General features: G+C 40.6%; 2 protein-coding genes and 1 pseudogene across 4 annotated transcripts; 2 read left to right on the plus strand and 1 right to left on the minus strand.

The window, feature by feature from the left end:
• The first annotated feature begins 195 nt into the window (after positions 1-195).
• tmed8 (transmembrane p24 trafficking protein 8) lies at positions 196-4,129 on the plus strand. The gene is made up of 6 exons (XM_035742888.2): positions 196-363; positions 1,378-1,489; positions 1,720-1,819; positions 1,924-2,020; positions 2,258-2,551; positions 2,707-4,129. The coding sequence occupies exons 2-6, from the start codon at positions 1,380-1,382 to the stop codon at positions 2,922-2,924; spliced, it is 819 nt and encodes a 272-aa protein (XP_035598781.1). The 5' UTR covers positions 196-363; positions 1,378-1,379; the 3' UTR covers positions 2,925-4,129.
• A 6,892-nt stretch (positions 4,130-11,021) lies between these two features.
• LOC118362168 (uncharacterized) lies at positions 11,022-12,907 on the plus strand (annotated as a pseudogene).
• Positions 12,908-13,185: 278 nt separating this feature from the next.
• gstz1 (glutathione S-transferase zeta 1) lies at positions 13,186-16,998 on the minus strand. 3 transcript variants are annotated; one of them, XM_035742895.2, is made up of 9 exons: positions 16,683-16,991; positions 16,307-16,358; positions 16,141-16,208; positions 15,955-16,035; positions 15,679-15,804; positions 15,357-15,432; positions 15,208-15,260; positions 13,506-13,555; positions 13,186-13,386 (listed from the first exon to the last, which is right to left on the minus strand). In XM_035742895.2, exons 1-9 carry the CDS (start codon positions 16,710-16,712, stop codon positions 13,260-13,262), a joined length of 663 nt encoding a protein of 220 aa, XP_035598788.1. In that variant the 5' UTR covers positions 16,713-16,991; the 3' UTR covers positions 13,186-13,259. The 3 variants fall into 3 exon arrangements, with proteins under 3 accessions (XP_035598788.1, XP_035598789.1, XP_052342178.1); XM_035742896.1 differs by lacking the exon at positions 16,683-16,991 and adding an exon at positions 16,441-16,503; XM_052486218.1 differs by lacking the exons at positions 13,186-13,386; positions 13,506-13,555 and adding an exon at positions 14,045-14,449 and having other exon boundaries at positions 16,683-16,998.
• Positions 16,999-17,047: the final 49 nt, after the last annotated feature.

Consider the following 17,047-nt stretch of genomic DNA (forward strand, 5'->3'; position numbering starts at 1 on the left):
TGTAGGACTAGTTGACGTGGCTTTGTCTGGACACGAAAAGTTTTCCCCTCAACAAAATCTTAGTATTTTCCCTGAGTGTAATTAACATTTTGAAGTGTCAGTCACGGTAATATTACTGTAGCCGCAGGTGCGATGTTAATCACATGATGTTAATCACATGATGTTAATCACGTGATTAACATCGTCAAATTCCGCTAATACTCGTTAAATTACGGAAGTACCAAAAATCTGTTATTTTCCCTACGGGGATGTTTCTGCGCAGTCTGAACGGAGTTGACAGATAACGTTAGCTACATTTCCGGAGAAAACCTTGAAACTAGTCAAGCAGGAATCCAACAACTCATTATCACATGATTATCTGAGGTAGGTTTTTTTTATTTACAACTTGTTGACAAGTGACAATGTGTCAAAGAATGTCAGAAGATCATCCGACCAGCTAGCTAGCTAGCAATTTTCACGAAAGCTATACTAGCTAGCTAGCATACGTCCAGCTCAGCAGGGCGCAGTCATTGTTCCGCAGCTTGCTACTAGCAACCAAATTGGTTACAAATGTTGAAATTATGTGACCAAAAAAGATCGCTAGCAATGTAACTTTGTAACCGCGCGCGCATTAGTCGGATTTTGACGTTAGCTAGGCAGCATCGTATTAGTGGAAACCGTTCTCAGGGCAGACCTGGTTGTAGCTATATGTTCTGAGTCGCGTCGGGGACAATTTTATCTAACGCTTTTCCTAACCTTAACCTAATTATCATAACATGCTGTGTATGTTATCCTATCCTGTTACGAAAAGTCACTTCTGCTGGTCAAAACCGGCAGACGTCCAGAGAACAGTCTTGGTTTCCAATGCTATAAAGCATTTTTTGTATGTTTCATTCTGTATTTGTTTTTCTTTGATGCATGATCTGAATGCCTTCCAGACATTCTCCTCTAATATGATGGTAACCTGCATTTTTGTGCTGAAGACAATAGGGAGTAGGGAATACAGTACGCGATTTAGGGTGCGTTCCTAAATTCTATGTGGAGTGCCAGGGTGGGCTCAATGTGCTCTCCGCGTTCACAAATGAACTGGCTCGCTTGCTAACTACTTCCAGACACAGATCAGAGAACACATCACTGACCATTTTACTCGCCCTAGCAGAGCTGGTTATTCAGAGCGTTGGTGACTGTAACTGCTGCTAGAAACATTTTTATGACGCATTTCTTTGCTGATGTTTACTGACACAGGACATATTCAACGGATGTTGAGTGTTCGTAAATTCGCCAGTTATTCTGCGCTCTGGCACACAGACGAGTGCTCTGAAAAGTGAAGATAGCCAGAGTGAATTTACGAACGCACACCTAGAGCGAGACTGAAACGTGTTTATACATTCATTTTAGCGATGGAGAAATTAGAGGCTACATCGGAGCTTCAATCCAGATTGACAGCGTTGTCGGTTTCCTCTTTCCCCGGGATAACGTCGAAAAACTGGGAGACCAATCCTCTAGACAGGTAACTCACCTGTTGCTGATATACCTACTCTGATATTTAGCTTTTTAGCTACTGTACTTTTCTATTCCTGAAACATGTGATATAACTAAATGCAATTGAAATACATTACAAAAATGTTGAATATTTGTAATGGTTTGCCAGTTAATTTTTTAAAATGTATGCCTCACAAAGCATTGTATGTTGAATTGTGATTAAAAGTTTTATTAGCAATTTCATCTGTCTGTGTATAGGCTCCAGAGCACAGATCTCTCAAATAACTCCAACCACCCAATAAGCAACCCTGATATGGATGTAAGGAATGACACAGAGGGGTCCAACCAGCCGGCTGAGGTAAACATCATGTCTGCCTAAAAAAGTACATGGCAATGAAATTAATTGGCAATAATGAATATACTGCAAGCACCTATAGATGTGTTGCATGTGTGTGTTTTCAGGTTAATCAGGAGGCTCCTGGTGGGCAGCAGGCCATGGGGGGAGATGTTGAGGAGAACAGCCGAAGTGGGAATAGTCAAAACCCTGGAGAGAGAAAAGGTGACGCACTAGTGTTTCACAATTCCTGACACTTAAGATAACCCATATCTTTCATCCATGTTCTGGAGTCTGATGTTTGTATCGGAACTTACTGATAAAATAATAATCATGCTGAAAATGTACATTTGACAAAGCATCTCTAATTGTGTGATACTCTACTATCACACACATTTTGAACACTCTGCTCAGGTTTGGTTCCCATGTTGTCCTCACATATAATCTATGGTTGTGCTCTAGTCCAAATGCCCCCGCTAAAGCCTCCTTCCACGTGGACGTCCATGGCAATGAAGGAGCTTAAGGCCAAGCTGCGACTGGAGAAGGACAGTGTGGTGGCAGTGTACAGAGGAGACATTATGACAGTACATGTGCCAACTGTCCCTGAGGGAAAGCGGGTGTGCTGGGAGTTTGCCACAGATAGCTATGACATAGGCTTTGGAATCTACTTTGACTGGACTCCTGTTACCAGCCGGGCCATCACGGTCCACATCAGTGAATCCAGTGATGATGAAGATGAGGAAGATGAGCTAGAAGGTCAGTAAGCATCTCCTCTTTTGGTTTGAAACTTGTTTAGTTACAACATTTTTTTTATGTTTCATAATCTGAAAATCTTGGAAGGTGTTTGATAACTGATCTCAGATCTGTAATTTGAGGTTGTTGTCTTGAAGACTATTTGTTGTCTCCTGCAGGACCTGTCAACACAGGGGATGTTGAGAAGGGGTCCAAATCATTGGCCAACTCCAACCTAGGGGAAATCTTACCTGTGTATCGTCAGGACAGTCACATGGCAGTGCAAGGTGGTAGTCATGAGTATCCAGGCGAGGGCACTTACCTTCTGAAGTTTGATAACTCCTACTCACTATGGCGAAATAAGACTCTGTACTACAGGGTGTATTACAGTGCCTGAGGATCCAGTCCACTATTGCATATGAATGTATGACTTCGCTTCAAATAATTGATATCTATTTTTGATTCCATAGAATAATTTAGGGTTCATTATAGGTGCATATATTTTTTATCACAATCAGCTGGTGTTGCTTGCTCTAAGGCTACATTTAAAATGTGAGGGGACTAGAGAATTATGGAGCACTTTTTTTCATGTGTTTTACTGTGAGCAAGATTTTATGAAGCTTTATGTTTGTGCCATGTTCTGGTGTGTTTAAAAGTTTTGTGTAGTGAGTTAAGGCAAATTGCCCATATTTTCAAGATATATATTCTATATATAGTATAGATTTTTATTCAGACACAATTTCAGTGGTGGCAGCAATCAGGGAACACTGATAGAAAGATGATTTGCTTGGTCAAAAGCTTAAGCAGGAGAGGTGCTCCATAGAACTGGGAGGTTTTCTTTTTGCGTCTACACATGGTTTGATATCATATAATGTTGGTGTGTACTTCATGTATGTCAATTTTTTGCCAAACTTTTTTTTTAAACGTCAACTTGAATTGTATGATGATCCAAATGCAGTATCTTAAACAATATTCCTGTACAACAATTCCATAATTTTTCTGCATATTGTGATTGGAATGAGCAATTATGTTGATGAAAGTGTATTAGATGTTTGTCTGAGTCCAATCCTAAAGCAAATAGTTACCGTCTGTCTTATTGACAAATAAAAGCCATCCCTGGCACAAAAAGCTCTTTTATGTTAAATTGGTTCCATATTTACATTGCCAAATCCCTATTTAGTTAGCAGTTTGTCAGGTGATGGGTTGATCTTGGTGGACAATCACATGAGACTATTGTAGATACAGAAATATTTTGAATCTGTTAGTATGTGTGACTTGGATTGTCCCTTTTTAAAGTAAAATGTTATGTACCAATCTCTGTAAAGGAAGATCATTTTGAGTGTGTCGTTTCTGTGTTGTGTAGCGCTGTATGCACCTAATCATGTTCTAAATTTGATTATAGCCGCCCACACGTAATTTCCAAAAATGTTTGTACCTCAAATGTCTGTGTTGTGCATGTTTCCAAAGATCATGAATTGTGCTGCTAAAATATAAGGCAACTGCAAATAAGTTGCAGTTTTGTACTATACAGTATGTGTTTCTGTTTGTTATAAGCTTTCCTGAAAAGTTTTCACAATAAAGAGTCTCATTTGCATTACGGTATATTACATTTCTACAGCTCTGCCTCATTTGTGTCATGGTACTATGAAGTAGCCAAGTATAGAGCTTGGTCTCAGCCAATTAATATCCTGATCAAAGCTTTTGGGCTGCATATGTTTGTTACAGTAATGGCTGGCTCTATGTGAAAGCATTGGTGTTAACCTAAGTGCAACAACCCTCTGAACTGAAAGCATATACACTATATGACCAAAAGTATGTGGACACTTCGAACATCTCATTCCAAAATTATCGGCATTCGCTGCTATAACAGCCTCCACTCTTCTGTGAAGGCTTTCCACTAGTTGTTGGAACATTGCTGCGGGGACTTGCTTCGATTCAGCCACGAGCATTAGTGAGGTTGTGCACTGATTTTCGGTGATTAGGCCTGCTCGCAGTCGGCGTTCCAATTCATCCCAATGGTGTTTGATTGGGTTGAGGTCATAGCTCTGTGCAGGCCAGTCAAGTTCTTCCATACCAATGTCAACAAACCATTTCTCTATGGACCTCGCTCCTAAAACCCAATGAGGTGATGGGAGAGGCAGGACTTGTGTGCATGTTGATTTTGTCCACCCACACCAGACACAATCAGGACACGCAGGTTGAAATATCAAAACGAACTCTGAACCAACTATATTAATTTGGGGACAGGTTTAAAAGCATTAAACATTTATGCCAATTTTGCTGCTAGCTAATTTGGCCTGGGATATAAACATTGGGTTGTTATTTTACCTGAAATGCATCATCTACTCCAATAATGAATCTACAGATAAAAGGGTCAACTGAGTTTGTTTCTAGCAATCGCACCTTCAGGCTTCTTCTTTGTACTTTATATGGCGGTTGGCAACTAACTTTGAGGTGCATTACCACTGCCAACTGGAGTGGAGTGTGGACCTCAGTTCGTCTTTCAATCACCCACATGGGTATATGCTCTTCAAAACCAATGAGGAGATGGGAGAGGCAGGACTTGCAGCGCATCATGTGTCACAAATAGACCCAAGTCCTATTTTAGCGCCTGGCTACCCAGACCCTCGTTGAAACGCGCAAGCAGTGTGGGTGCAATGATTTATGTGTACATTTATTTTTCGACGCGAGTGGTGTGGTCAGCATGCAGGCATAAGCTACAGACAAACACAATTGCAAACACAATTGCATTTGAATACACAGGATTACCATGATGAGATTCTGAGTCCCATTGTGAGGCCCATTTTTTTGTTAAAGGTATCTGCGACCAATGGATGCATATCTGTATTCCCAGTCATGCAAAATCCATAGATTAGGACCTAATGAATTTAGTTAAATGGTCTGATTTCCTCATATGAACTGTGACTCAGTAAATATATATTGAACATGTACGGAATGACAAGCTGGAGACCATACCTCACAAACAGTAAGCAAAATCTTCCCATATACTCCTCTTCTCCATTTCTCTGTTGCCTCTTGGACAAGGTCAGCATTCCAATCTCCCTCTCAAGTAATGCACCTTCAAAACAGGCAATATAGACCTTATATTCAGTGGCTTGCAATAGTATTCACCCCTCTTGGAATTTTTCCTATTTTGTTGCCTTACAACCTGGAATTAAAATATATTTTTTGGGGGGTTGTATCATTTGATTTACACAACATGCCTACCACTTTGAAGATGCAAAATATTTTTTATTGTGAAACAAACAAGGAATAAAACAAAAAAAACAGAAAACTTGAGCGTGCATAACTCTTCATCTTTGTAGAGCCACCTTTTGCAACAATTACAGCTGCAAGTCTTTTGGGGTATGACTCTATAAGCTTGGCACATCTAGCCACTGGGATTTTTACCCATTCTTCAAGGCCAAACTGCTCCAGGTCCTTCAAGTTAACACTGCTCCAGCTCCATCAAGTTAAAACTGCTCCAGCTCCTTCAAGTTAAAACTGCTCCAGCTCCTTCAAGTTGGATGTGTTCCGCTGGTGTACAGCAATCTTTAAGTCATACCACAGATTCTCAATTGAATTGAGATATGGGCTTTGACTAGGCCATTCCAAGACATTTAAATGTTTCCCCTTAAACCACTCGAGTGTTGCTTTAGCAGTATGCTTTGGGTCATTGTCTTGTTGGAAGGTGAACCTCCGTCCCAGTCTCAAATCTCTGGAACACTGAAACAGGTTTCCCTTAAGAATATCCCTGTATTTAGCGCCATCCATCATTCCTTCAATTCTGACCAGTTTCCCAGTCCCTGCCGATGGAAAACATCGCCACAGCATGATGTTGCCACCACCATGCTTCACTGTGGGGATGGTTTTCCTGGGCTGATGAGAGGTGTTGGGTTTGTACCAGACATAGCATTTTCCTTGATGATCAAAAAGCTACATTTTAGTCTCATCTGACCATATGTTTGGGGGGTCTCTGCCTTTTGGCGAATACCAAACCTGCTTGCTTATTTTTTTCTATAAGCAATGACTTTTTTCTGGCCACTATTCTGCAAGCACTGCTCTTTGGAGTGTACGGCTTAGTGGTCCGATTGACAGATACTCCAATCTCCGCTGTGGAGCTTTGCAGCTCCTTCAGGGTTATTTTCGATCTCTTTGTTTCCTCTCTGATTAATGCCTTCCTTGCCTGGTCCACGAGTTTTGGTGGGTGGCCCCCCCTTGGCAGGTTTGTTGTGGTGCCATATTCTTTACATAATGGAATTAATGGTGCTCTGTGGGATGTTCAAAGTTTCTGATATTTTTTTTATAACCCAACCCTGATCTGTACTTCTCCACAACTTTGTCCCTGACCTGTTTGGAGTGCTTTTTGTGCATATGGAACATTTCTGGCATCTTTTATTTCCGCTCATAAAACATGTTGTATTTATATTTTTGTTCAGTGTTGTTATTGTGACACCTGTCACATTATGAATTAAACACTGACCAGATACTCCTTTCCTCTTGGCAGGTATGTGGAATGATGAAAACAGTACCTACATAATGTACCAGTATCTTCAACTGTTATTCAACTCTTTCCTCAAAAAGAATGAAGCCAGTTTCATCAGCAATACTCAGCTTGTACCAAGAAAACACTCCAGCCCAGTTGAGCACAACAGCCATCTCACCCAAACTCATCTCAACACCTTTATAAGTCAGAGGGTGAGTTACAGGGTTACAGGGGTTCCAAAGGCAGGGGTTTCTACTAATTTGCTATGGATTTATCTAGACCTGTCACTACTTTTGATTTTCTGATGCATTTATCCATATAGTGGTCTGCATTGTCAATCAATCAATCAAATGTATTTATAAAGCCCTTTTTACATCAGCCGATGTCACAAAGTGCTATACAGTGCCATCTCCTCACATCTAGGAGACAGCATTTGCTAAGCCTAGCTCAAAGCTGACAAGACAGAAACACAGCCTAAAACCTCAAACAGCAATCAATGCAGATGTAGAAGCATGGTGGCTAGGAAAAACTCCCTAGAAAGGCAGAAAACTAGTAAGAAACCTAGAGAGGAACCAGGCTCTGAGGGGTGGCCAGTCCTCGTCTGGCTGTGCTGGGTGGAGATTATAACAGAACATGGCCAAGATGTTCAAACATTTATAGATGACCAGCAGGGTCAAATAATAATAATCACAGTGGTTGTAGAGGGTGCAACAGGTCAGCACCTCAGGAGTAAATGTCAATTGGCTTTTCATTGCAGATCATTCAGAGTTCGAGACAGCAGGTGCGGTAGAGAGAGATAGTCGAAACCAACAGGTCCGGGACAAGGTAGCACATCTGGTGAACAGGTCAGAGTTCCATAGCTGCAGGCAGAACAATTGAAACTGGAGCAGCAGCACGACCAGGTAGACTGGGGACAGGTAGTCCTGAGGCATGGTCCTAGGGCTCAGGTCCCACTAGAGAAGAGAGAAAGAGAGCGAGAGAGAGATTTAGAGGGAGCATACTTAAATTCACACAGGACACAGGATAAGTAACAGATTGACCCTAGCCCCCCAACATATAAACATAGGCCCTAGCCCCCCGACACATAAACTATTGCAGCATAGATACTGAAGGCTGAGACAGGAGAGGTCGGGAGACACTGTGGCCCCGTCCGACGATACCCCCGGACAGGGCCAATCAGGCAGGATATAACCCCACCCACTTTGCCAAAGCACAGCCCCCACACCACTAGAGGGATATCTTCAAACCACCAACTTACTACCCTGAGACAAGGCCAAGTATAGCCCACGAAGATCTCCCCCATGGCACGAACCAGAGGGGGGCGCCAACCCAGACAGGAAGATCATGTCAGTGACTCAACCCACTCAAGTGACACACCACTCCTAGGGACGGCATGGCAATTGAATGAAACAGGAAACTAAAGTGTATGTATGATTCACTCTTTGCAGATTACAACCCCCATCTCCTCACATCTAGGAGACAACATTTGCTAAGCCTAGCTCAAAGCTGACAAGACAGAAATCAATCTCTTTACCTGAGGGTGCTGCAGCACCCCCTGATAAATCACAATTCAAATATAATTAATGTGCAGTACCAGTCAAAAGTTTGGACTTTTCTTTATTTTACCTATTTTCTACATTGTAGAATAATAGTAAAGACATCAAAACGCTGAAATAACACATGGAATCATGTAGTAACCAAAAAAGTGTTAAACAAATCAAAATACATTTTATATTTGAGACTTCAAAGTAGCCACCCTTTGCCTTGATGACAGCTTTGAACACTCTTGGCATTCTCTCAACCAGCTTCATGAGGTAGTCACCTGGAATGTATTTCAGTAAACAGGTGTGCCTTCTTAAAAGTTAATTTGTGGAATTTCTTTCCTTCTTAATGTGTTTGAGCCAGTCAGTTGTGTTGTGACAAGGTAGAGGTGGTATACAGAAGATAGACCTATCTGGTAAAAGACCAAGTCTATATTATGGCAAGAACAGCTCAAATAAGCAAAGAGAAACAACAGTCCATCATTACTTTAAGACATTAAGATCAGTCAATCCGGACAATTTCGAGAACTTCGAAAGTGCAGTCTCAGAAACCATCAAGCGCTATGATGAAACTGGCTCGCATGAGGACCGCCACTGGAAACGAAGACCCAGAGTTACCTCAGCTGCAGAGGATAAGTTCATTAGTTACCAACCTATGAAATTGCAACGCAAATAAATGCTTCATAGAGTTCAAGTAACAGACACATCTCAACATCAACTGTTCAGAGACTGTTTGAATCAGGCCTTCATGGTCGAATTGCTGCAAAGAAATCACAACTAAAGGACACCAATAATAAGAAGAGACTTGCTTGGGCCAAGAAACACAAGCAATGGACATTAGACCAGTGGAAATGTGTCCTTTGGTCTGATGAGTCCAAATTGGAGATTTGGTTCCATCCATCGTGTCTTTGTGAGACACAGAGTAGGTGAATGGATGAACTCAACATGTGTGGGTCCCACTGTGATGCATGGAGGAAGAGGTGTGATGGTGTAGGGGTGCTTTGCTGGTGACACTGTCTGTGATTTATTTAGAATTCAGGGCACACTTAACCAGCATGGCTACCACAGCATTCTGCAGCTATACACCATCCTATCTGGTTTGCACTTAGTGGGACTATCATTTGTTTTTCAACAGGACACAGGATACATTGGTGAGAAACATCTCTTCTCAACAGCCTCCAGGCTATGTAAGGGGTATTTGACCAAGATGGAGATTGATGGAGTGTTGCATCAGATGACCTGGCCTCCACAATCACCCAACCGCAACCCAGTTGAGATGCTTTGGGATGAGTTGGACCGCAGAGTGAAGGAAAATCAGCCAACAAGTGCTCAGCATATGTGGGAACTCCTTCAAGACTGTTGGAAACTAAATCCAGGTGAAGCTGGTTGAGAGAATGCCAAGAGTGTGCAAAGTTGTCATCATGGCAAAGGGTGGCTATGTTGAAGATTCTAAAATATAAAATATGTTTTGATTTGTTTAACACTTTTTTGGTTACTACATGATTCCATATGTGTTATTCTACAAAGTACAAAATAGAACAAATACAGAAAAACCTGTGAATAAGTAGGTGTCCAATCTTCTGACTGGTACTGTATATAACAAAAAAATAAAACTATTAAACAAATCACACCAAATTAGTGCACTAGGCCTTTATTACTCCTCTATGAGCGGTCGACAGCACCCAAAACATCTTCCCACGGTCATGAAGTAGGGGAGAGATACATTGCACCTGTGTGTTTATCTTGATGGTATTTGAAGGATAAGTCCCCCAGACAGATAGTGATTGGGAAGGTGTCAATTCGCATGGACCCCTGAAGCTGTTATTACCCCTGAGAAGGACACTGCTTAAACATCTAGTGTCATGCGGTGGGTGTAGCTGGTGCATGAAATCAGGCGCAGGAGAACAGAGATGAGTGAACAACGCACTTTACTTAAGAAAATAAGTGTGAAAACGGGTGAAAACAGCTGGAAACGTACTGACCTAAACAAATAACAATCACACACAAAGACATGGGGGAAACAGAGGGTTAAATACATGACCAGTAATTGGGAAATGAAAACCAGGTGTGTGTGAAAACGAGACAAAACAAATGGACAATGAAAAATGGATCAGCGATGGCTAGAAGACCGGCGACGTCGACTGCCAAACACCGCCCGATCAAGGAGAGGCATCGACTTCGGCAGAAGTCGTGACATCTCGTCCCAAGAAAAGGAAGCTATCTAGAGAGAACAGTGTTGTGGAGAAGACTGGAAAGATGAAGACAAATTGCAGAGCCGGTCAGAATTCTCAATCAAATAAGTAATTTATTTAAAATGCCAGATATTCTGTTGTATATAAAACATTAATGATATTTTTTTTTCAGTTTGTCCATAAAAGCGATGGAGCCATAACATGTGTCTGAGTGATCCCGAGATGGTCATTGTCATTGGAGGAGCGTATGACCAAACCCGCTGTGAGGACTCCCTATGGAAAATGGAAATAGGTGAGATGAGTCGACTGTTTACTAATATTGATAACTTATGTAAAACAACTGGGAGAGATTTTGTCCTGTGCCATCTTATTAAAATGCCCTAGTTTTGTCCTGTGCCATCCAAGCTGCTGTCCTGGAGACAAGGCCTACAGAAACGCTCTGTACATTTTTAACCCAGATTTTGAGCTCTGGTACCAACCCATTGTGGAGGGATCTGACCTCTACCTAGGATTGTGTCAATGTTCCTTGATTATATTTCTGTAGAGGCATTGGGCTATTACAATACTTTGCTTAATGTATTTAACCATTACAGGACAACAGTGTTTATTTAACAAACACATTTTAATTTGACATAAAACAGGCTCTAAACCATTTTTTTGTCCAACCAGTTGCTCATTTATGGTGGCAGGAAGACTACAATCTACCTGAACAACCGTAACATTTTGCATCTCGGTAAGGCTGTGACAAAGAGTGGTGATTTGGATTACGCTACACAAAGCTGGTTACAACTTAATCTTCAAATGCAATTTTCTTTATTTTAGCAAAAGGCTTTATGGAGTACACAGCTGTGAAATATGAGATCATGCCATCACTGCCTCGAGGGTGAGAACATATTTATTTAACCTTGTAATATGTAAACACAATGCCTATCTGATGTTTTTCATCTTTTGGATATCTAGGACATCAAAAAGTACTTGCTATGATGAAAAACAATTTCTAAATTGCCGCACAGACCAATATTGTGACCATTATTTTTTAAATGACTGATATAATTATATGCCATTTGTTAATCTTATATTTATTACTGTAATCCACACAATGATGTATGGATTGATGTAGAAATGCCTTTTTACTTTGATAACGTCGCCCTATCTTGTCTGTGTGATCAGATATCATGCAGCACTGCCAGTATCAGACAACAGGATGCTGGTCAGTGGAGGTTGTAGTGCTATTGATGCCTTGCAGGACATCCATATCTTCAACGTAGGTGAGTACACCCTCAACCAGCCTTATCTTGTTTTCCAGAAAGTTAAAATGGTAATCCAGCATCATTCATTTTCAAATTCTATGAATATAAATACTCTGTTTTAGGTTCTTTTCAGACACCAGTATGTGGAGTTCAATGGTATTCCCTCTGCTCTGCGCCAAGCCTCGTGTCGGACACAGCATGAACAACCTGGGAGGTTCTGTCCTCCCAGGCACTGTCAAACAGAAGCAGGGCGAGCATACCAACACCCACAGCACTCTGCTGGTGTTTGGGGTCTCAGACTGCGCCGGGATCTTCTTCAATGACCCAGAGAAGTGCACAGTGGAGATAAGAGACTGGACCTTAAGGAGAGACTATAACAGCCTTATGGGGAATAAGGGGGAAAAATGTGACTTTATATCTGTGTCTGGCTTACAAATTCCGAATGATATGAGTGAATGTATCATGGGCAGAACTAACACAGGGACTGTTGAGTCCTTTTTATTTGCTCTTCTGTGTAATGGCTCTGTTACATTAGGCTTGGATGTTATTAAATATTCAGTAACAGTTTTATTGTAGCCACTGAAGGCTGTAGACTAGCCTGATTTGCTCTTTTCTGTTGATTGTCAGTTATGGTGCAAGTTATGCCTTTTTAATCACACTGTTGTCAGGTGTCTGACATTACATTATGGGTTGTTAACTTTTTTATATAGATTTTTAAGTGCCATTCTCCCCATTGGAGAAATGGTATAGGCACCAGATCTAACAAACAACATCTCTCCTGTGTTCTAGATATTTTCTCACCAATTTGTGTTGAAAGAAAAATAACTTTCTATTTAATTTACATTTTTTAAGCATGGGTTAATTAACTGCTGCATGATATTAATTGAACTTCAGCTATTTTACTAAACCAATTATTAAACAAAGAGCAGACAGCCATTTCCACTTTCCTCATGTGTATACCAGTGGGCTGGTATTGGGCACTTTCATGTTGTCTATTGTATTTATCTTCACAAATCCACTATGTTCCAATGTCATGTTGAGCATATGTCAAGATGGGGGAACGTGCTGTATCAGAGGTTAAAATGTACATATTCAAACTCAACTTCTCATCATACAAGTAATACATGGTCTTAACCCAAACATTCTTTATTTTAGTCTTATTTCAAGTCACGAGATTGAAACCAAATGATTCATATCAAATATTTTTATTGAAGTATTCAATGATGATGGCACTACTGGCTCCTGTAGATGTCAGAGGGGTTCTCATGTACATATGTCAGCAGGTGTATCTGGTTGGCAAGATGGATGACTCACTTTGAAAGCCTCTACCTTCATTAAGGTTTGGTTTAGCCTTTTGATAGTTGGGAACTGATCAACGTCCACTTTGAACCTGTTTGGCAAATGTAAAAAGTCTCTTCATATGGTTTGTATGTTCAGTGTAAAATAATTTGTCTCATGCTGTGGTGATTTTCTGTTCCAGTTCTGACTGAACGATGGAGAGTGCCTTACCGTTCAGCATTATAGACTTGAGGGACGAGACAGATGTCTGCCATGGAGATCTAAGAGGTAAACATTATCAAGAATTCCTCAACTTAAAGTGAGGTCGAATGTAGAACGTCACACATCCATACTGACTTTACACACATTCACATACAATCATCATATACAGTGCCTTCAGAAAGTATTCACACCCCTTGACTTTTTACACATTTTGTTATTAGTCTGAATTTAAAATGGATTCAATTGAGATTGTGTCACTGGCCTATACACAATACCCCATAATATAAAGTGGAATTATGTTTTTAGACATTTAAAAAAAAATAAAGATTTAAATGTCTAGTCAATAAGTATTCAACCCCTTTGTTATGGCAAGCCTAAATAAGTTCAGGAGTAAACAATGAATATCCCTTTGAGCATGGTGAAGTTATTAATTACACTTTGGATGGTGTATCAATACACCCAGTCACTACACAGACACAGGTGTGTTTCCTAACTCAGTTGCTGGAGAGGAAGAAAACCGCTCAGGGATTTCACCATGAGGCCATTGGTGATTTTAAAACAGTTATAGAGTTTAATGGCTGTGATGGGAGAACTGAGGATGGATCAACAACATTCTAGTTACTCCACAATACTAAGTGTACAGAATAAAAATATTCCAAAACATGCATCCTGTTTACAAAAAGGCACTAAAAGTAAAACTGTAAAATAATGTACTAAATACAAAGTGTTATGTTTGGGGCAAATACAACAACACACCCCTCTTCATATTTCAACCATGGTGTTGGCTGCATCATGTTATGGGTATGCTTGTCATCGACAAGGACAAGGGAGTTTTTTAGGATAAAAAAAACAGAATAGAGTTAAGCACAGGCAAAATCCCTGAGGGAAACCTGGTTGAGTCTGCTTTCCAACAGACGCTGGGAGACAAATTCACCTTTCAGCAGAACAATAACCTAAAACACAAAGCCAAATATACACGGGAGTTGCTTACTAAGACGACATTGAATGTTCCTGAGTTGCCTAGTTACAGTTTTGACTTAAATCGGCTTGAACATCTACGGCAAGACTTGAAAATGGCTATCTAGCAATGATCAAGAACCAACTTTACAAAGCTTGAAGAATAAAAAAAAAAGTACAAATATTGTACAATCCAGGTTCGCAAAGCTCTTAGACTTAACCAGAAAGACTCACAGCTGTAATCGCTGCCAAAAGCGATTCTAACATGTATTAACTTAAGTAAATGAGATATTTCTGTATTTCATTTTCAATACATTTTCTAAAATGTCTAAACATTTTCATTGTCATTATTGGGTATTGTGTGTACTTGAGAAAAATATCTACTTAATCCATTTTGAATTCAGGCTGTAACAACAAGATGTGGAATAAGTCAAGGGGGTATGAATACTTACTGAAGGTATGCTGCTGCTACTCTTGTTTATCATAAGTCACCTTACTCCTATCACTCCAGTATCCCTGCACATTGTAAATATGGTACTGGCACTGACCCTGTATTTAGCTTAGTTTCTTGTGTTCTTATTTCTATTTCTCGTGTGCTTTTGTACTACTGATATTGATTACTGCATTGTTGGGAATGAGCAAGCAAGAAAGGCATTTCACTCTACTTGTGTGTGTGAAAATAAAAGACCTAACTTGAGATACTTAGCTTAACACTGCCACTGTGTTTTTATGTGTTGAACGAGTGTCCCCTCACCTCGTCCCCTACGCAGTACTTGCTTGCCGTCTCTTTCAGAATGGGCTCCAAGGCTGAGGAGAAACACACAGTGACATGAAGTCAGGCCTGTAATGGCTGTCTGGAGATGAGCTATAGTGGCATATTGAACGTAAGGCTATTTTAGCCACCTTCAAAACCTCTTTGAATGAAATGCTGCGCCCACTGCAACTTCTCTGCTCCAATCTTCTGTAGCACATACAAATTCTGAAATACAAAATGATCAGACATGACTGAGTACCTCTACAGTCATCACCATCATAATTGTTGCAATGGTCATTCAACCACGATGTCAGCATGTCTGAGGTTCTGCCATTTGATTTTGCTTTCCTTCCATACAACCTAGTTTGTTTTGCAAACAAGGTCAGAGATCTGCAGTGGACTGGTGTGCTTTCAATTTGTTTTATTCCTTTCTCTCGTTTGCCCACATTCTTTGTGCTGTAATAGCCTCACCTGCACAGGCTGGATCCCGGAGGCGATGAGGTCAGAGATCATGCGCACCTGGGCACGCTTCTTTGGGTCTTCAGGGAGAAGCCTGGGTCCTGGTCTGGTCTCCTCAATGTACTGGATCACTGCCAGCTGAGTGTGAGTGGACAGGTCTTATCATTATTGTCAGTAGTCAATGTTATATTTTGGGAATATGGAGCTAGATTTGAGGTTCTTTTGACTTTTATCAGTATCTCAAAAGTACTGTTAACAGTGACAAACCAATAACAGTATTGGACTCACCGACTGAGACAGGGTGATGCCATCAATTTGGACAGCAGGCACTTGTTGCATAGAGTTTAACGCCTTGTATTGGTCTGTAAGCTAAAATATACAATAGGTACAGTGTGAGGACATTATATCTAATATACCATTATATAGGTTAATTACCTCTACCTGATGAAAAAGCATTATGTATGAGGAAGTTACCTGCTGACCCCCATCTTTGATAAGATTGACTGGGACTTGGTCAAATTCAATACCTTTCAGAGCAAAAGCTGGAAGAAGCAAAGTAGGTTATTTCTTTCCAGGGTCAAAGTCAATGTTCTAATGCTGTAAAGTAGGCAGAGACATAGAAGACTACATAGGAACTTACCAATTCGAACCCTCCAAGAACATGAACTCCTGAAATATCCATGGAGAATGGGCTAAAGGGGAGAAAAATAAATCAGTTCACGTGATAACAATACAATATTATCATATCTTACTTAACTTTGCTCATTGATTCACCTTTGTTTGAGTTGCCATAGTATTCAGACAGATCTGGCGCTCAACGTTTACAAGTTCCTACTGCTAATAAAAAAAAGCTCAGTTTCTAGCGGCCAATAGAATGCTTTCCCAAATACCCCTCCTCCTTGTTTTTTTGGTCTATGACTAAGCACTCTCGCAGTAACTTTCTGCAAATTATTCCACATTTCAGTATCGCACACGTGTCTACTTGTTGCAAGCAATAATTGGTAGAATAGCCATACCTTTTTGAGGCATGCGAGTGAGAGCCGCATTGCAGGTTATAAGTAGGCTAGAGACAATAAGCTATTACTGTTGTGCAAATAAACTACTTTGACAATGACATGTCACAGAATCTACTCTGATTCTTCGATCACGGCTGGCAGTTATGCGATTTTGCCTATGCGCAATGATACAAACTGGCAATCGTTTCCTGTAACACGCGTATTATAAATTCCACCGTGTTTCATAAATGTAGCGCTAACTCATTGTAACAATGTAGCTATATTATAAAATGGGGTGATAAACTCTGTGACAGACATTACGTAAATTAACCAGTTGAGTTGTCAAAAAGACTGATCCGCGTTGTATCCAATGAAATGCTTGCGTT

Source organism: Oncorhynchus keta, chromosome 29 (genome assembly GCF_023373465.1).
Source record: "Oncorhynchus keta strain PuntledgeMale-10-30-2019 chromosome 29, Oket_V2, whole genome shotgun sequence".
NCBI lineage: Eukaryota > Metazoa > Chordata > Actinopteri > Salmoniformes > Salmonidae > Oncorhynchus > Oncorhynchus keta.

Bases quoted from the DNA above. Each gene is read 5' to 3' on its own strand.
- tmed8 (XM_035742888.2), top strand. From the start codon at position 1,380: ATGGAGAAATTAGAGGCTACATCGGAGCTTCAATCCAGATTGACAGCG. The intron at 1,820-1,923 runs GTAAACATCATG...GTGTGTTTTCAG, and splicing joins GGTCCAACCAGCCGGCTGAG to GTTAATCAGGAGGCTCCTGG. The intron at 2,552-2,706 runs GTCAGTAAGCAT...TGTCTCCTGCAG, and splicing joins TGAGGAAGATGAGCTAGAAG to GACCTGTCAACACAGGGGAT.
- gstz1 (XM_035742895.2), bottom strand. From the start codon at position 16,712: ATGCGGCTCTCACTCGCATGCCTCAAAAAG. The intron at 16,209-16,306 runs GTAAGTTCCTAT...TGCTTCTTCCAG, and splicing joins TTCTTGGAGGGTTCGAATTG to CTTTTGCTCTGAAAGGTATT. The intron at 13,556-15,207 runs GTGAGGGGACAC...TTTACCTCTTAG, and splicing joins AGTACTGCGTAGGGGACGAG to ATCTCCATGGCAGACATCTG.